Raw genomic sequence first — 20,647 nt, 5'->3', positions numbered from 1 at the left:
TATGGTGAGATACGGGTACAATAAAATCTTTGCTTGCAGCAGAATCACAGGTACATAGACTCAGACAATGCACAAAAACATAAATAATACACAAATTCTGCAAAACAGTGAAAAGGAAAAGACTGCAATAGACATGAGTGCAAAACACGATTGGAGAACAAGTCCATGGTAATGCAAGAGAGGACTTGTGTGTTCCATTGCTGAGATAGGATCAGTGTCGTGCCTCTCTATCCCCTTCGTGACAACCTGGCGATGAAGATGGATGTGAGGAGAGGCAGTGGGTAAGAGAGCTCTGTGCTCTGTCACCTCACTGTGTCATGCCTGCTGCTGGTGCAAACATGTGCCCCCACCCCCCGTCACCACCACAAACTAACCCCGTTACCCATGGCCTCCACTCACCCACAAGACCTTGACTCTTTGCTCAGGATGACAGAGATGAGCCACAGTCCCATTGCCCAGCCCCGGGCACATGCACTCTGGCAGAGGGGCATCGCAGGCCAGCCCGCCTCCCCACATGCACTCTGGCAGAGGGGCATCGCAGGCCAGCCCACCTCCCCACATGCTACATGACCAGAACACCACATTCCCCACAGTCTGAAGAAAGGTCTCGACGCGAAACGTCACCCATTCTTTGTCTCCAGAGATGCTGCCTGCCCCGCTGTGTTACTCAAGCATTTTGTGTCTATCTTCGGTGTAAAGACCAGCATCTGCCGTTCCTTCCTACACGTTCCCCACCTATTTTGGAGCTGTTTGGTTGTCAGATTACAGAGTAAATGTTAATCCCACGTCTCTGGTCTTTTTTTGGTATCTCATTGTTTCTCTTTCAGCTGCCAGGCCTCTACCGCCTTAGAACACGGGACACTACAGCACAAGAGCAGTCCCTTCGGACCACGATGTTTGTGCTGAACCTGATACCTTGTTATGGATGCCCCCACCCTAAGCAACTCCACCTCCCACCCCTCACTCCATCCAGCCTTCCTCCACTATTGGTCAGCTATCACAGTGTCTCTGTAAGAGTCATACAGCTTAGAATTAGGCCCTTCAGCCCCCCCCCAGGTCCATGCAGATGTTGTGACATGGTCAGCCTGTCGGGTTGCACATGTGCAGTGCTCAAGGTATTTTGTGACATTAAAGTAACTTTAAAGAGCAGCACAGTGGTGCAGCTGGTAGTACTGTTGCCTCACAGTGCCAGAGACCTGGTTTTGATCCTGACTTGATATGCTGCTAGTGTGTGGTGACCACGTGGATTTCCTCCGGGAGCTCCGGTTTACTCCCACACCCTAAAGACATGCGGGTTTGTAGGTTAATTGGCCGTTGTAAATTGCCCTTAATGCGTATTGAGTGGATGCGTAAGTAGGTGAACAGTGAACTGGTGTGAACAGGGGATTGATGACTGGCATGGATTCAGTGAGCCGAAGGGCCAGTTTTCATGCTGCATCTTCTAATAAATAAATAAATACAAGTTGTTGTTGGTCTGTCTTGAGCCAACTTGCCTGGTTGCCAATGTGGTGCTGAGATCAGCTGTCATCTGGGAGAGGACGGTCCATTAGTCAAGGCCAATCTCCTATGGGCAGGGTGTGGAAAAGCAAGGGCAGAGGTTAGGTTGTGGATGGAACTCGTAATGCGTCACTGTTCAACCTTCCGTACCTGAGCAGCACGGTGGCGCAGCGGTAGAGTTGCTGCACTTACAGCACCAGAGACCCGGGTTCGATCCTTACTATGGGTGCTATCTGTACGGAGTTTGTACGTTCTCCCTACGACCGTGTGGGTTTTCTCCGGGGTGCTGCGGTTTCCTCCCACACTCCAAAGACGTGCAGGTTTGTAGGCGTCTGTACTGTCCCTAGTGTGCAGGATAGAACTAGTGTACGGGGTGATCTTTGGTCGGCGCGGACTCACTGTATCTCTAAACTAAATTAAACAAAGTGAGCAGGGCAGGATGACTCAATGGTGACCATGCACTTCAAGCAAAGGGCAGATGAATGAAGTCTGACACCACACAATCAACCAGATGGTACTTTCTGCATGATCCACAAGGCAAATGAGACCAAGTCTGTACTACAGTACAATGGTAAGTGAAAGATACAAGTTCCTGTTGGGACCCAGGACAAAAATTCTCCCCTTATTGATCTAAACTACAAAGTTGAAAGTGTTGTAACGTTGGGTGTCTGATGTGAATTAAAGTGATTGGTAAACCATCTACACTAAGCTAACGCACTGTAAACCTATTTCATCAGCCTCCAGCCTTTGACAGTTGGATTCTCTTTAACCTGAAGCAAGTCCAATCAGCGATGGCAAAATGTTTCTTTGAACTCCCACCCCTAACCTTGCAATCCGTGGGGGAGATGGGAGATGCCATCATCTGTGAGGATTAAGGGTTTGGACAGATCCGATTTAAAGGCAGCTCTCCGGAGACTCATCCTGCTTAAGAGTCGAGTTGGGAGGAGCCTCAGAAGCAAAGGATTGAAGGAGTGTCAGGGAAGCTCCCGCAGGCACAAGCACATTTGACGTTGCAAACTGTTTACGCTTCCCTCAACTTGAGTGTGGGTCTACCTTCATGTCTGGAGGGATGTGTGCTGCTGCAAGAGGGGGAAATGTCATAATGTCTGTTAGCATAGAAACAGGCTCCGCAGCCCACCATGTCCACACACAGTAAACGGGCAGCGTTGTGGAACAGACTGAGTTAAGGCAAAGATATATGTTTTAGTTCATAATTTTTTAGTTTTCAGTTTTAAAGATACAGCTCACCAAGTCCACATCGACCATCGCTCATCCATTCGCACCAGTTCCACTTTCTCATAAACTCTCTGCACACTCAGAGCAGTTTACAGAGGCCAACTCACCTCCAGTCCCGCACGTCTCTGCGATGTGGGAATGAAACTGGAGCACCCAGAGGCAAGCCACGCAGTCACTAGGTGAATGTGCTAACTCCACACTCCTTCAATCCATTGGCATACAAGTTGGCTGCAGAAGGCTGTGGAGGCCAAGTTGATGGATATTTTAAGGCGGAGATGAATAGATTCTTGATTAGTACTGGTGTCAGGGGTTATGGGGAGAAGGAAGGAGAATGGGGTTGAGAGGGAAAGATAGATCAGCCATGATTGAATGGGGGAGTAGACTTGATGGGCTGATTGGCCTAATTCTGCTCCTGTAACTTATGAACTTAAGTATCTTTCAAAAGAAGGCCTCTGGTTTAGCATTGTGCTCCTGCAGCCCACATTGGGCACAAGCCTTTCCAATTCTGGGGCAGGAATGCCACTCATCCACGGCTCACATTATATCTTTCAAACATCCCATGTTCCACCTGCACGGACTGAGTCTTTTTCAACATAAACCCATAGCTGGAAACGGCTACTGCCTTAACCAGATGAGGAGTTTTATTGGCTGGCTGATCCTGTCTGCGGAACACGCATGATGAAAGGAAAAATCTGCCATTGTCAACACTGTCAACACCACATGAAAGAACAAGAAAATGACTTCAAATGAGTGGAGACCTGTGCTGAAATCTGGAGCAAACAATTTGGACCTCAGTGAGTGCAGCATCTGTAGAGGGAACTGGATAGACCATGATTTGTGTTGAAACATCAATTATCTCTTTGCCTCCTCAGATGCTGCCTGACTCGCTGAGTTCCTCTACCTGTTTGTACTTGATTTCCATTGAATAGCCAGTTTTGGTACTGATAGATAAATCAAAGTGGTCTCCAGAAGCGATGGATGTTTTCAAATTGGAATCCAACATCATGAATTTAGAATTTGGAGATATAGCTTGGAAACAGGCCCTTCAGCCCATCGAGTCCAGGCCAACCAGCGACCACTCCATACACTAACACTATCCTGCATACTTGGGACAATGTTACCAAAGTTAATTAACCTATAAACCCGCACATCTTTGGAATATAGGAGGAAACCGGAGCACACGGAGAAAACCCACACAGTCACAGGGAGAAGGTACAAACTCCTAAAAGACAGCACCCGTAGTCAGGATCGAACCCAGGTCTCTGGCGCTGTAAGGCAGCAACTCTTCGGCTGCAACGCTGTGCTGCCCCTGTTAGTAAATTTGACTACATATCAAACTAGATTAGATTACAAACTGAAATCTTTTATACAAAATTATCCCATTCCATGATAAAGGCTTGTTGACAACAGGCTTAGACCGATCTTTATTGAGTGATTCGCATGGAACTGGATCGTGTTCGAAACCTGCACTATTCAGCTGCCCGAGGTGCCTCTTGCTGTGTGCACTGCCAGCGTTTGCTGTTGCAAAGATTCTTCAGTTGGATATTAATGCTGACTTCTGGTGCTGATTACATGGAGCTTGCACGTTCTCGATGTGACCGCGTGGGTTTCAGCCAGGTCACTCTGGTTTACTCCCACATTCCTATACTGTGCGAGTTGGCTGGTTAATTGGCTGCTGTGAGTTGCCACTAGTGTTTAGGTGAGAGGTAGAAACTGGAGGGAGTTGATAGGAATGTGTTGAGAACAACATGGGAACCAGGGGAGCAGTGTTGCCGGAGCTGACCGGAGCGTCGCTCCGACACCTCGGCAAAAAAAAAGCCAAAATAAACAGCGGGGAATTTAACAGCGGCCGCTCTGGCACCAGTGACAGCTCTGGCACCAGTGACAGCTCTGGCACCAGTGACAGCTCTGGCACCAGTGACAGCTCTGGCACCAGTGACAGCTCTGGCACCAGTGACAGCTCTGGCACCAGTGACAGCTCTGGCACCAGTGACAGCTCTGGCACCAGTGACAGCTCTGGCACCAGTGACAGCTCCGGCACCTAAAGAATTAGCACTGCAACACTGATGGCAGCAGTGTATGGAGACAAAAGAGACTGCAAATGGTGGAGGAACTCGGTGAGTTGAACAACACCTGGAAGGGGGAAGGAATTGCCAAGGTTTGAGTCATGACTCTTTATGGATGGATGAAACAGACTCTCAACCTCAATCAATAAATCCTATCCTCCCACCCCCACCCCACCCCTCCCCCCCCCACAAAGATGCTGCTCAACCCATTGAGTTCCTATAGCATTTGGGCTTAGTGTGAAGGTTGATTAGTCGGCAGGGACTCAATAGACAGAAATGTAGGTTACTGTACCGTATGACCCTTTAACCTCAAAACTAGTGCATTCTCAACAAATGCAAAGAGATAGTCGGTGAAATCAGACCTGCAATGCCGAGGCAAGAAATAACCCAATACGAGCAGCAGTTGAAGTAGCATCAGCAGCCACACTGATCGAGAAGAGAACAATACCTCCTCACCGGCAGAGGTCATCTGGAGAGCTTGGTGCATGGTGGGCTCGGAGGCAAAGGGCCATGAACTCCCATCCATTGCGACAAAATAGTGCAACACGCCATCAGATGCCGCTAACGCAACATTACAAAACCTAAATGGTTCACTCCTGCTCGGCCCAGATGGCACATTGGGTTATGCTTCAGCTGTTTAAGGGATTGGGGGGACCACATCTGGACTACAGTATACCGTACAGGTTTCCTTATTTAAGCAAAGATATTTGGAGATCTACCAGCCTAACACCTGCAACAGGCAGCTGTTCTTATGAGGAAAGGCTTGATTTGTATGTATTGTTTACAAGAGCAAGAGGGGACATAGGAAATGCACAAGATTCAGCACAGTGGTGCATGGTGGAGGCACAGTGGTAGAGTTGCTGCCTTACTGTTTCCACGCTGCACAAAGTCTACTGCTGCCCGAATTACATCATTATGGAAAAGCATGACTCACCTCTCTGAGCTAAGCAATAAACAGTACCTGTGACAGTCTTAACTAACCCACAAGTCATTGTCCTGGAAACATTTACAGTGCCACAGCTAGTCACTGTTAAGCTTGTACTGCTCACAATGCCTCAAAACACAACACACATGATCTCGGAAGCCAGTGCAATGTGATGACAGTGCAGTTAGCAGTGTACGACTAGTGGGTCTGGCCTCAGAATAAAAGGATGTACCTTTAGAAAGGAGATGAGGATGAATTTCCTTAGTCAAAGTGTGCCGAATCTGTGGAATTCATTGCCACAGACAGCTGTGGAGGCCAATGGATATTTTTTAAAGGCGGAGATTTGCAGATTCTTGGTCAGTATGGATGTCAGGGGTTATGGGGAGAAGGCAGAAGAATGGGGTTGAAAGGGAAAGATCAGCCATGATTAAATGGCAGAGTAGACTTGATGGGCCAGCTGGTCTGTTTCTACTCCTCCGGAACAAGTGCGAGGGAGTGCAAATTTCATGCTCAAATGTAAATCATCCAGCTATCTTACCCTAATGTAGAAACAAGGAACTGCAGATGCTGGTTTACAAAAAAAAAGATACAAAGTGCTGGAGTAACTAAGCAGGTCAGGCCTCATAATGTGTGGGACTTGAGTAAATGTGCAGGAAGGAACTGCAGATACTTGTTTATACCGAAGATGGGCACAACATTCTGCAATAACTGATCGGGACAGGCAGCATCTCTGGAGAACGTGGATAGATGATGTTTCGGGTTGGGACGCTACTTCAGACTGAGTGTAGGAGGGGGTGGGGGAGGGGGTTGGAGGAAAGAAAGCTAAAAGAGAGGAGGGGCAAGGTAAAGCCTGGCAGGGAATAGGTGAACACAGGTGGGGGGCGGGGGGTAGACAGGCAGATGGTTGGACAAAGGTCAGAGATGATAAAAAGGTGCGAGACAAAAGGATTGAAGCCTTTTGAAGATTGAAGGTAAGAATGTAGGCGGAGGGGGCGGGGAGAAATCTGTGCGAGTCTGGTGGGGTACAGGGGAGGGGGGGGAGGGTTAAGTGGGGTGTTTGGGGAAGAAACGGGAGGGGTTGGGGGGATTGTTAGAGGGTACCTAAAATTGGAGGCACCATATCCGAAGGAGTGTTCTTCTAATCTACCCTGTGCAAAACAAAAATGTGAACAGCAGATAAAGGCTGGTCTATTGTTAAGGCCACATTTTCCGAATCAGAGGGCTGATGTCTCTTGCTCCCTGGACTCGACAGAAAATTCTCGGCTGACATCGTCAGGCACAGAAAAAAAGAAAGTATTCCTCCAGAATCAGAGGAGCGGCCTTTCCGGCGAGATGTTAAAGCAGTGTCCACCTCCTCTCGAGTGGAGAAAGGTTGTACGTCACGACAGACAAGCATCCTCAGTATCTCGACCATTTACTAATCTCTCCATCATTCTAACTGAGAGCAGATTGTCTGGCTATACTCTCATTGTTTGGCAGACACTTGCATACAAATTGGCCGCTGCTTTCCCTACATTCCAACAGCGACTACATTTCAAAAGCGCCTCGCTGAATGAACAGCACTTTGTGAAGCTGTGGAAAGCATGAGAAAAATTGTTCCCTTTCAAAAGAAAATTAAATTCTTTTGGAGCGCATTCAAAATGTTGGCAGCGATCTAATAGTTTCCCTCTGCAAAAACAAGGGCTGCACATTCACTGTGGTGGGCAGCGGCAAGGAGGAACAAGTCAACGGGGAAAGATGTCCCACTGCATGGGGGAGCTGGAGATAGTGGCGGTTCTTATTCAGGCTGGGAGGGAACATAAACCACAGTCATCCTGCACAGTTGGAAGAGCTGCACTCAGTTTCTGCTTCCCATTAAGTGGAGCAGATGAAAGGGGTAGGCCACAGTTAATAAAATAGTCCTTAGGTCTGCAAGATCCCTGAAAGTCCCACAAAGACTAAAGACCCCTCTGGTGATCCTCTATCCTTTGATGTAGACTTGTTTGCAGTTTACCATTTTGTACAGCAGGATGACACAGTGGATGACTCAGTTCATAGGTTCTCGGAGCAGAATTAGGACATTCGGCCCATCAAGTCTACACCGTGGGAGTATTGCATCCAGTTCTTGTCATCACACTTCAGCAGCAAAGACCCTGGAGAAGCTGAGGTTGCTCTCCTTAACATAATGGAGATTAGGCAGAGGTGTACAGAATCACAAAGGGGTTGCACTCAGTAGAAAGAAGCTATTGCCACCTGTAGAGAGTTCAAGAAGGTATTGATCTTTGCTGCAGACTAACAGCAAAGCACATTCCTTAAACCCAGGACAAGGGGTGAAATGTCTGATGAGGGGTCTCGACCCAAAACGTCACCTATTCCTTTTCTCCAGAGATGCTGAGCTACTCCTGCATTTTGTGTCAATCTTCCTTCAGAGGAGATGAAAGGGTTGCAGAGGAGAGTGTTGAGATGGATCTTAAAAGACTGGCAACGAGAACAGTTTTCATAAGTTCATGTTCTAGGAGCAGGATTGGGCCATCAGCCCATCAAGTTGACTCCGCCATTCAATCATGGCTGATCCATCTTTCCCTCTCAACACCATTCTACTGCCTTCTCCCCACAGCACTAATCAAGAATCAGTCCCACAACACTGGGGACCCAAGTTTGATCCTGACCTCGGGTGCTGTCTGTGTGAAGTTTGCTTTTTCTCCCATGTGTCCATTGGGAGGTCAATCGGCTGCTGTAAACTCCCTCTTGTGTGGATGAGTGTTATAATCAGGTGAAGGTTTGGGTGGGACGCATTGATAGGAATGTGGGGAGATTAAAATAAAACTGTTCTCAGTTAAGACCCATCTCTTCAACCAAGCTTGCATCTCCTCCTCTGCTGGGTTTAAGGAATGCACTTTGCTGCAGGTTTTCAGCTTGGGATTGGGCGCTGTCCACAATTCTGCAACTGGGGTGGCACGAAGGCCCAGTAGTAAAGTTGCTGCCTTACAGCGCCAGAGACCTTAGTTCAATCCTATCGACGGGTGCTGTCTGTACAGAGTTTGCACATTCTCCCCGTGACCGCGTGGGTTTTCTCTGGGTGCTCCGGTTTCCTCTCACACTCCAACAGCATTCAGGTTTGTAGATTAATGAGCTGAGGTAAAATTGCACATTGACCCTAGTGTGCAAGATAGTGTTATTGTACGTGATGATCGTGGTTAGCGTGGACTCGGTGGGCTGGATGGTCTGATTATGCGCTGTATCTCCAAAGTCTGAAATTGGGAGGTGAAGGAAGAGTGCGGTTCTGGACTAATAGCTCAGAGGCCCACACAGCTCTGCCTGTCTCTGTAGTCTCCAGTCATTGGCAGAGCAGTGGGAGCCCCATCTCCACCGACCCCAATCCTGACCCGAAATGTCCAGTGATCGGAGGTCCTCTCCCATTATATGAGGTCCTAAATGTGGTGCCATTGATGCCACAGCTGCCAGCATCAGACTTTATCCTGCGTGCGCAGTCAGCTCAGAAGGATGACATTTTCTCCACACTACTGGTGTCTGTCTGCACACCAGCCCCTTGGGGAAGGTCTGGCCTGATGACTGTGAATTCACAACACCAGTCAGAAACATTGCTGGTAATATTTCCACGCACAGCGACTGCGAGCCCTCTGCATCGGCACGGATAACAATGCTATCGGTTGCAATCGCGCGGCTCTACCAAACACGGAGAGAGGAGGTTGCATTGTGTCTTACGTCTTCAACCAACTTTGCAGCTTCCTGCAGCACTTCACATGCAGCTCCATTACGCAATGCCTAGCTGCTGCAGTAATGCAGGGAATCAGTTTGTGCACAGCAAGATCCAAAAGCTGCAATGTCACAGCGACAAGGTAGTCTGCTTTCTGGAAGCTGACCAAGGCTGCACGACAAGAAATGATCACATAAGCTGAAAAACCAACAGTAACATCAGAGGCCTCCTCAAACTCCGCCAGTATCTTGCATTTCAGGGAACTTTGTATTCATTTTGTTTAGTGATGAACTGGTACGTTTAAGGACGCTGTTCAGCCCGTAGTGTCCCTGCCAGTTCCTTGTCGAGTCTCCCATCGGTCTCATTCTTTGGCTGTTTCCTTGCAGCCTTGCTAATTAATGCGTCTCAAACATCAATCCAATTCTTTCTGAGAAGCCTGCTTCACCATCCCTGAGGGCAGTAAGTTCACATCATAAAGACTGTGCAACACCGTTTATCCCATACAGCCCGCCTCTATCTGTTGTTCACTTTAATGCTTGACCTCGGGTGCAGGCTGCGTGATGTTTGCATGCTCCCTCAGTTGGTTTCCTGGGGGCGCTCCAGTTTCTTACCGCATCCCAAAGATATATCCATTGGGAGGTTAATTTGCTGCTGGTAACTCCCTCTAGTGTAGATGAGAGAGAATCTGGTGTGGGAGGAGGTGTGGGGAGACGTTGATGGGAAAGTGGGGACTTAAAAATAAAACTTTATAATTCATTGCCACAGACTGCTGTGGAGGGCCAATCAGGTATGTAGGTTAATTGGCTGGGTAAATGTAAAAATTGTCCCTAGTGGGTGTAGGATGGTGTTAATGTACGGGGATCATTGGGCGGCACGGACTTGGAGGGCCGAAAAGGCCTGTTTCCGGCTGTATATATATGATATGATATGATAATGGATATTTTGAAGGCGGAGATGAACAGATTCTTAATTAGTACGGGTGTCAGGGGTTATGGGGAGAAGACAGCAGAATGGGGTTGAGAGGGAAAGATAGATCAGCCCTGATTGAATGGCGGAGTCAACTTGATGGGCTGATGGCCTAATTCTGCTCCTATAACATGAACTTATGAAAACTGTTCCCCTTGCCAGCTCTCGTTTAAGATCCATCTCAACACTCCTCTCTTCAACCCTTTCATCTCCTCTGAAGGAAGATAGACACAAAATGCTGGAGTAGCTCAGTGGTTCAGGCAGCATCTCCCGAGAAATGGAATAGGTGACGTTTCGGGTCAAGACCCTTCATCAGACATTTCACCTCCTGAGCTGAGTTTAAGTAATGCACTTTGTTGTTAGTCTGCAGCAAAGACCAATACCTTCTTGAACTCCCTGCAAGTGGTAACAGCTTCTCACTACTGAGTCCAAACCCTACATGACCTTGTACACCTCTGGATAATCTCCTTTATGTTAAGGAGAGCAACCCCAGCTTCTCCAGGGTCTTTGCTGCTGAAGTGTGATGACAAGAACTGGATGCAATACTCCAACCGTGTTCAAAGTACTATCCAGCTTTAATGTGCTCCTCCTTATGCCAGGAGCATTGGAGGTTATAGAACTTCGTAATATCATAAGCAGCACAGATAAGGTGAATGATCAGTCTTTTTCCCCAGGTAAGGGAATCCAAAACTAGAGGGCATAGGTTTAAAATGAGAGGAAGAAACATGGAACTAAATAAAAAGGACGCCAATTGCTGGAGTAACACAGCGGGCCAGGCCGTATCCCTGGAGAATATGGGTAGGTGATGTTTTGGTGAACGGTTGGGATCCTTCAGAGAGTGGAAGATTTAAAGGAGACCTAAGGAACGACTTTTCCCACACAGAGGATGTGGGTATATGGAACGAGCTGTCAGGGGAAGTAGTTGAAGCAGGTAGAATTACAACATTTGAAAGGATTTCGATAGATACGTGGATAGGAAAGGTTTAGAGAGATGTGGGCCATGCACAGGCATATTGGTCTAGATCAGGTAGTCAATAGACAATAGACAATAGGTGCAGGAGGAGGCCATTCGGCCCTTCGAGCCAGCACCGCCATTCAATGTGATCATGGCTGATCATTCTCAATCAGTACCCCGTTCCTGCCTTCTCCCCATACCCCCTGACTCCGCTATCCTTCAGAGCTCTATCTAGCTCTCTCTTGAATGCATTCAGAGAATTGGCCTCCACTGCCTTCTGAGGCAGAGAATTCCACAGATTCACAACTCTCTGACTGAAAAAGTTTTACCTCATCTCAGTTCTAAATGGCCTACCCCTTATTCTTAAACTGTGGCCCCTTGTTCTGGACTCCCCCAACATTGGGAACAGTCAGCCTGGTCAGCATGAACGAGTTGGGCCAAAGGGCCTTTTTCTGTATAATTTCCATATATAAGGCAATACAACTCTATCTACTTCTGCTTTCTCAACTTCTCTGCCAGTTTTAAAAATGGACATTGATGGACATTGTTGGAAAGGGTACACAGAAGATTTACGAGGATGTTGCCAGGAATCACGAGTCTGAGCTATAGAGAGAGATTGAGCGGGCTGAGACTCTATTCCTTGGAGCGCAGGAGGATGAAGGGTGATTTATAGAAGTGTATAAAATTATGAGAGGGATAGATCATGTAAATGCACAGTCTTTTGCCCAGAGTGGGGGAATCGAGAACCAGGGGATATACGTTTAAGATGAAGGGGAAAGATTTAATAGGAATCTGAGGGGTAACCTTTTCACACAAAGGGTGGTGGGTGTAAGGAATGAGCTGCTGGAAGAGATAATTGAGGCAGGGACAATTGCAACATTGAAGAAACAATTAGACAGGTACATGGATAGGACAGGTTTAGAGGGATATGGGATGAGCGTAGATGGGACATGTTGGTCGGTGTGGGCAAGTTGAGCCAAAGGGCCTGTTTCCACACTGTATGACTCTATGATTCTAGCACCTCAGTCACTTCAATGCAGAGTAAACATTCCAACCATATTATTTGGCCCATATGGTCTCCCTTTTTTGTTCTGCCAAAACATTTGTCCTTGCTCTCCTCAGTGTTAAGTCTCATCTGCCTCTCGTCAGGCAGCAAAGTCTTGTTGAACTCTTTTACAATCCTCGCAAGCTGTGGGACAGCAGATACGCGAGTAAATGTTTAAAACTTCTGATACACGTTAGATTTTAGCGTTATCTAGCCACCTACAAATTGGTTTCAATTAAAGGTCCTGCGAGCAGTAATTAACTGGAGAGTTAATTGGACTCCAGTTGGTCACAAGGTTCCATAATATTTACATCCTGCGGCTTTAGAGGCAGACTGAATTACACAGAGCTGCAATTTTGCAGTAGAATAGACCAGACCACTTCCACGTCGTGTAACACCACTCTGCCTGTAAAGCAATGTTGTCCTCTTGGTACAATCAATGTAGCAAGAGGACCACCACTGAATTTGCAGCACAAGTGGCTGTGCGGTGTAAATAGACACCCCAAGAACTTCACCTGACATTTTGGCAGGGAACCCTGGACACCTCAGGTCAACACTTTGACTGGAGAGGAGGGGAACAGGGAGATCTTCCTGCTTGTCAGTAGTAGGACCCTGTGCAAGCCAACTGGACTTGAGTACTGTATACCAATTCCCTTGATGCTTTCAAGAGAGAGTTAGATAGAGCTCTTAATGATAGCGGAGTCAGGGGGTATGGGGAGAGGGCAGGAACGGGGTACTTATTGTGGATGATCAGCCATGATCACATTGAATGGCTCGAAGGGCTAAATGGCCTACTCCTGCACCTATTGTCTATTGTAGATGCTGGTTTATGCCAAAGGTAGACTCAGCGGGTCAGGCAACATCTCTGGAGAAACAGGATGGGTGACAATTCAGGTTGGAAACCCTTCTTATGACTTGTGTAAAGAGGGGCTACTTTTGACATCTGCAGGTGAAGCAAAACTTGACAATGTAGTGCACGATGAGGAGGATTTACCAGACTTCAGAAGGACCTCAGCGAATGAAACAGGCAACCTAATGCAGATATGCATGAAATAATGTGCTGCAGGTGAAGCAACATGACGAAGCAGTAAAATACAAATGATATTCTCGAGAAGGACAAGGGCATTTATATTGAAGCTGGGCACAAAAAGCTAGAGTAACCCAGCGGGACAGGCACCATCTCTGGAGAGAAGGAATGGGTGACGTTTCAGGTCGAAACCGTTTTCAGCCCGAAACATCACCCATTCCTTATCTCCAGAGATGCTGCCTGTGCCGCTGAGTTACTCCAGCATTTTAAGTCCATCTTTGGTTTAAACCAGCGTCTGCAGTTCCTGCTTACAAAAGGGCATTTATATTGACTGATACTTGATGGCAGCAGGGGCAAAGGGAAGAGCGAGGTTATTCACTTTAATCGGAAGAATAGAAGGGGAGGCTGTTTGTTATGTAGGACGAGGGTACAGAATGTTGTAGCATAGAGGATCTCCCGGTTACCAAACATTTTAACTCCCCTTTCCATTCCCATACTGACCTTTCTGTCCAGGGCCTCCTCCACTGTCGAGTGAGGCCACACGAAAATTGGAGGAACAGCACCTCAAAACCCAACCCCCTCTTTCCCCTCCTGCGCCACTGAACTCCCACCTCTTTCTCCCCTCCATCACCTGCCTTCCTCCCCCTTGCTTTACAATCAGCAACTCTTCAAACCTGTCCACACTTTCCTTCCTTACTTTCCTATCTTTGGTCTTTGTTTCTATCAGCTCCCTCTCAAACCTTCCCTCACCCATGTTGAACTATTACCTGCATGCTCTGTTTTACCTCTCTGCTTTTCCAGCTTTCGTCTCTCCCCCCCCCCCCATGCAATCAGTCTGAAGGTCCCATCCCAAAAATTCCCTACCCATGTTCTCCAGGGATGCCGCCTGACCCACTGAGTTACTCCAGCACTTTGTGTTGGAATTTAGAAGGATGAGAGGGGATCTTATCGAAACGTATAAAATAATTGCTATTGAGGGCGTGCAGCGTAGGTTTACTAGATTAATTCCCGGAATGGCGGGACTGTCATTTGTTGAAAGACTGGAGCGACTAGGTTTGTATACACTGGAATTTAGAAGGATGAGAGGGGATCTTATCGAAACGTATACAATTATTAAGGGGTTGGACACGTTAGAGGCAGGAAACATGTTCCCAATGTTGGGGGAGTCCAGAACCAGGGGCCACAGTTTAAGAATAAGGGGTAGGCCATTTAGAACAGAGATAAGGAAAAACTTTTTTAGTCAGAGAGTTGTGAATCTGTGGAATTCTCTGCCTCAGAGGGCAGTGGAGGCCAATTCTCTGAATACATTCAAGAGAGAGCTAGATAGAGCTCTTAAGAATAGCGGAGTCAGGGAGTATGGGGAGAAGGCAGGAACGGGGTATTGATTGAGAATGATCAGCCATGATCACATTGAATGGCGGTGCTGGCTCGAAGGGCCGAATGGCCTTCTCCTGCACCTATTGTCTATTGTGTCCTCTTGTGCATTAACCACCATCTGCAGTTCTTTGTTTCTATGCTCTCTTGTTACTTGATGACTTTTTTTTTTAACCTGAAATTCTCAATGATCATCAGCCTTTAGATTACTCCAGGGCATAGATAGGGTAGATAGTTAGAACCCTTTTCCCTCGAGTGGAAATGACCAACACTAGAGGACATTAGCTATAAGGTAAGAGGGGGAAGGTTTCATGGTGATGTGTAGGACAAGTTTTTTTTACACAGAGGATAGTGAAGGCCTGGAACGCATTGCCATGGATGGCGGTGGAGGCAGATACGATAGTGGCGTTTAAAAGGCTTTTAGATTTGCACATGGGAATGCAGGAAATAGAGGAATATGGTTCATGTACAGCCAGATGAGATCAATTTAACTTGGCATCACTTTCAATACAAAGATTGTGGGCCTCAGAGTCCGTGCTGGTGCTGTGCTGTACTATGTCCATTATTCCATATGTAATCTGACAAACCTCCGTGAGTAGCTTCTTCAGAACAATTCACTCACTGGTATCTGTTGTTCTACAATGTAAACTATCTGTTCCAGAGGGACACTTGCTCCTGGACAGAGCGATACGTTGGATAAAGACCAGTCTGAAGAAGGGTCTCGACCCGAAACGTCACCCATTCCTTCTCTCCTGAAATGCTGCCGGACCCGCTGAGTTACTCCAGCATTTTGTGATACATTGGATAAAGAAGCAGACGGAATGGAAACATGTCCTTCCGCCCACCAAGTCAAACAGCCGCGTTACATCAATCGATCTTATTCTATCTGCACCCACATTCTTCCACGTCCTTACACACGAGGGAGAATTCACATTGAACAATTAACCTAGCAATAAAAGGTCGCCTACTCTGGACCCCTGCAGTAGGCTCCAGCCCGTAACTCACGCTCATGAACATGTTACGGGTTAATGGTGATGGCAATTTATACTACATATAACTTATCCTCTCCTTGCCCCCGAGGTACTTCATACTAACAAGCCGCATAATATCAAACACATTTAAACTCTGCTAATTCGCTGTCTGATCATTCGGAAATTTTGATGGTTCAGCGTTTGGCTCACTGGAGGATGCATGATGCACTTCCTTGTAAGTCACCAGGGCCCCACGTCACCTGAAACTCAGCACAGCTCAGCGCACCCCAGCAATGTACTGGGACCCTGCACCCTGAAAACTCACTGGGGCCCTGGACTCCCCTAAAACTCACCGGGAGACCGTGTTGCACTGCAATGCACCAGCACCCTGCTCCCCACATTTCCTTGAAGCTTAGTGAATACACTGGAAATGTATAATACTGTGTAACATCTAAAAAGAAACCTAATTAAATGTGTAGGACTATTAATAACATCCAGTAATCTGGAAAAATGGTTATAAAGGCATCAAGGTCCATAGCATTCCAGATTATCGGAGTTTTTGTTAGACAGTGTAAAAGAAACATCAGTGATTACCAGATATGGGGATATTTAAAAGAATGCACTTTCAGGAGCACAAGTAGTGATCACGCAGATGGTGTGCTGCAACATCATCAGATTCAGAGAATCCAGACAGGGAATATTGCCTGCTGGTCAAACTGCCCTTCAATGAAAGGAGGTGCTACTGCCCAGAAATCCCAGAAATGGCAGCAAGAGGAAGTGGGGTATGTGCTGTAGCTTGATCCAGAATGTTCTCCATGGAGGCTGCTGCACATCAATATTTAGTTGAAGTTGCGCTATGTTGCTAAGTTTAAAGGAGCAATTTCTATTTTTCACAGAGGCTGGTGCCTGGAACGCGCTGCGCTGCCAGAGGTGGTGGAGGCAGATACGATAGTGGCATTTAAGAGGCTTTTGGTGCACATGGAAATACAAGGAATGGAGGAACGTAGATCACGTGCATGCAGATAAGAGTTGGTCTTGGCATCGTGTTCGGTACAGGCATTGTGGGCCGAAGGATCTGCTCCTCTGCTGAACTGTCCTATGTTCCCTCCTGATCCTGCTCTTGGACTTGTTCAGCACTGGGAGTAGCCAATCATCCTGCCTTGGATAGAGTTCTCTGTCTGTGGTGAAGATACAGGAACACACTACAATTACAAGCCAGGTGGGCTGGTCTCACGTCCCTCTTGGGAGTGCGACTCACCCCATCCCATCACACACCCCATCCCATCACACACGTGTGCTAGCAGGGTGGGAGGGGGGATGGTGGCTAGGGAAGGGGGAGATACTGCCGGGGATCTTGGAAAAAGAAACACCAGTTTTATTCACTGCAAATTTAAACAGCACCTCAGGCAGATTGACCAAACTACCCCAGGGCTCAACACAAACCTGGCAGTGGAGATTCCACAGCTTTCTTGTCCAACCCCCACCCCATCCCAGTGTCCAACCCCTGTCCCATCTCAGGGAACATTTGTACCGAGACCAGAGCCACACCCAGAAAAAGAAGAGCAAGGGAAAAGATAACAATGTCCCCTTTACCGAGACGTGGAAGGAAAGATTTAATTAATAAAACTTGATAATGGCATAACAGGGATGAAAGTGATGAAGGAAACGGTGAGAGAAAAAAAAGGGGGAGAGAAAATGAGAAGTCGGAGAAAAAGAGAAGAGAGAAAAAGAGAGAGGAAAAGAGAAAGAGAGCAGAGGACGAGGGAGAAAAAAGAAAGGGAGAAGAAAAAAGTGGGGGGGGGGGGGGAGAGAGAGGGGAGAAAAAGAGTGAGGGGTGGAGAGTGAGAGTGAAAAGTGAGCGAGAGAAAAAGAGTGAGAGAAAAAGAGGGAGAGGGAGAGGGAAATGAAGAAAGTGAGAGAAAGAGAGTGAGAGTGAGAGAAAGAGAGTGAGAGAAAGAGAGTGAGAGAAAGAGAGTGAGAGAAAGAGAGTGAGAGAAAGAGAGTGAGAGAAAGAGAGTGAGAGAAAGAGAGTGAGAGAAAGAGAGTGAGAGAAAGAGAGTGAGAGAAAGAGAGTGAGAGAAAGAGAGTGAGAGAAAGAGAGTGAGAGAAAGAGAGTGAGAGAAAGAGAGTGAGAGAAAGAGAGTGAGAGAAAGAGAGTGAGAGAAAGAGAGTGAGAGAAAGAGAGTGAGAGAAAGAGAGTGAGAGAAAGAGAGTGAGAGAAAGAGAGTGAGAGAAAGAGAGTGAGAGAAAGAGAGTGAGAGAAAGAGAGTGAGAGAAAGAGAGTGAGAGAAAGAGAGTGAGAGAAAGAGAGTGAGAGAAAAAGTGTGGGGGAATAAAGTGTGTGAGAGAGAAAAAATGAGAGAAAGAATGGCAGAGAAAAAAGAGTGAGAGAGAGGAAAGAAGAGAGAGGAGAGACAGAAAGGGAATGAGGATGAGAGACAGAGAGGGAGGGAAGGATCGCGGGGAGATGTGGACAGGGAGCTGCGGCCGCTGTACTCACGGCTGTAGGTGACAGGGAGCTTCACCAGGGGATGGTAGTGGCCGTACATGTCGCTGCCTCGCTCCTACCAGCGCTTCATACTTGGTGCCGGCGACCGCCTCTCATGTCCTACTGCCGGCCACACGGGTGCCGGGTCCACGGTGCTCGCCCGCTCCCGGACATGCGAGGAGCTGCTGCTGCTGCTGCTGCTGCTGCTGGCCGCTGCAAAGACGCTCCACGCCTGGCTGGCTGCCTGGCTGCCTGGCTGCCTGGCTGGCTGGCTGGCTGCCTGCCTGCCACCCATGCACCGGTGTGCCTGTCCCCCTGCTGCTCCCCGCCGCTGCAGACAGCGAGCCCCCCACACACCACACAGCGCCGTGCACCACCGCACCGCCCCGCCGCTCTCTTAAAGGAACAAGGCAGCAGCCCAGCCCAGCCCGGCCTGGCGTTCAGCCCCTCGGTCTGATTGCCTCAGCTACCAGCCTCACTTCAATGAGACATAACCCACGCAATCAGCCAGATGGCCTCTGTTCCAAGGATGAGTGCAGGATGGATATCCAGATGTTCCAGGGATGAGTGTAGGATGGATATCCAGATGTTCCAGGGATGAGTGCAGGATGGATATCCAGATGTTCCAGGGATGAGTGCAGGATGGATATCCAGATGTTCCAGGGATGAGTGTAGGATGGATATCCAGATGTTCCAGGGATGAGTGCAGGATGGATATCCAGATGTTCCAGGGATGAGTGCAGGATGGATATCCAGATGTTCCAGGGATGAGTGCAGGATGGATATCCAGATGTTCCAGGGATGAGTGTAGGATGGATATCCAGATGTTCCAGGGATGAGTGCAGGATGGATATCCAGATGTTCCAGGGATGAGTGCAGGATGGATATCCAGATGTTCCAGGGATGAGTGCAGGATGGATATCCAGATGTTCCAGGGATGAGTGCAGGATGGATATCCAGATGTTCCAGGGATGAGTGTAGGATGGATATCCAGATGTTCCAGGGATGAGTGTAGGATGGATATCCAGATGTTCCAGGGATGAGTGTAGGATGGATATCCAGATGTTCCAGGGATGAGTGTAGGATGGATATCCAGATGTTCCAGGGATGAGTGTAGGATGGATATCCAGATGTTCCAGGGATGAGTAGTGTCAGGGAGATGTTTCTGCTGTGGGCCTACCACCGTCACAGGTCCACAGCAGAAACCATCTCCCTGACCCTACGCTCATCCCTGGAACATCTGGATAACAAGGACATCTAGATCAGACTCCTGGAGAAACTAGGGACTGCAGGCGCTAGTGTACATAAAGATAAACACAAAGTACAGGAGTAAGTACAAAGCACAAAAGTACAGAAGGGTCTCGACCTGAAACGTCACCCATTCCTTCTCTCCAGAAATGCTGCCTGTCCCACGGAGTTACTCCAGCATTTTGTGTCTACCTGCAGGAGTAACTCAGCAGGTCAGGCAGCATCTCTGGAGAACATCCCTGGGGAACATGTTGGGGCCCCAACCCTAACATTACCGATACATGTTCTCCAATGATGCTGCCTGACTCCTGAGTTACTCCAGCATATTGCGTCTACCTTTAGATCAGACTCCTGTTTATAGAGTAACACCATCTTCAACAACATAATTCCAGCAAAACATCTCCAAACTTAGATCCAGGACTCAGCGCACCCCCCTGTGACCAGATGCCTCTGCTCCATGCACTCCTGACGGCGAGGACAAGTTCTGCTCTAAATCAATTAAGTTTTGATACGACAGCACCACATCATAGTGAACCATATCTCAAACAACAAGACGAGAGTAGCAGATGGAGAGCTTAGTCGTGTTGTGTCAAGATGATAACCTCCCCCTCAATGTCAACAAAACAAAGGGGCTTGCCATGACATCAGGAAGTGTGGTGGAGTACCCACTGTATCACTGGTGCTGAAGTGGTGATGGCTGAGAGATAGTGAAAGAGATGGAGAGGGATAGAGATAGAGATAGAGATAGATAGAGAGATAGAGAGATAGAGATAGAGAGGAGTTTGAGTTTAGTTTATTGTCACGAGGTACAGTGAAAAGCTTTTATTGCGTGCTATCCAGTTAGGGGAAAGACAATGCGTAATTATAATCGAACCATCCGCAGTGTACAAATACGTGATAGAGAATAACGTGATTAATGTTCAGTGCAAGATAAACATAGAACATAGAAACATGGAAAAATAGGTGCAGTAATTGGCCATTCGAGTCAGCACCGCCATCTGATCATGGCTGATCATCTAAAATCAGTACACTGTTCCTGCTTTTCCCCGATATCCCTTGAGTCCTTTAGCTCTAAGGGCTAAATCTAACTCTCTCTTGAAAACATCCAGTGAATTGGCCTCCACTGCCTTCTGCAGCAGAGAATTCCCCAGA

The 20,647-nt window shown here is 47.7% G+C and overlaps 1 protein-coding gene across 5 annotated transcripts in view; it reads right to left on the bottom strand.

Annotated features, from left to right (window-relative positions):
• Positions 1–20,647, bottom strand: part of LOC144597821 (retinoic acid receptor RXR-gamma-A) — a 146,867-nt gene that overhangs the window by 59,604 nt on the left and 66,616 nt on the right. The window contains exon 1 of one of the 5 annotated variants that reach the window (XM_078407444.1): positions 18,260–18,518. The exons of the other annotated variants lie outside the window; for them this stretch is intronic. Within the exon in view, the coding sequence (XP_078263570.1) occupies positions 18,260–18,308 (49 nt within the window). The 5' untranslated portion in view covers positions 18,309–18,518. Of the gene's footprint in view, positions 1–18,259; positions 18,519–20,647 lie in introns of those variants that run through there. 5 annotated transcript variants of the gene reach the window in all.

The sequence above is a fragment of the Rhinoraja longicauda genome, chromosome 11 (assembly GCF_053455715.1).
Source record: "Rhinoraja longicauda isolate Sanriku21f chromosome 11, sRhiLon1.1, whole genome shotgun sequence".
NCBI classification, from domain to species: domain Eukaryota; kingdom Metazoa; phylum Chordata; class Chondrichthyes; order Rajiformes; family Arhynchobatidae; genus Rhinoraja; species Rhinoraja longicauda.
The sequence above is the reverse complement of the archived record's forward strand: the minus strand, read 5'-3'. Positions and strand labels throughout refer to the sequence as shown.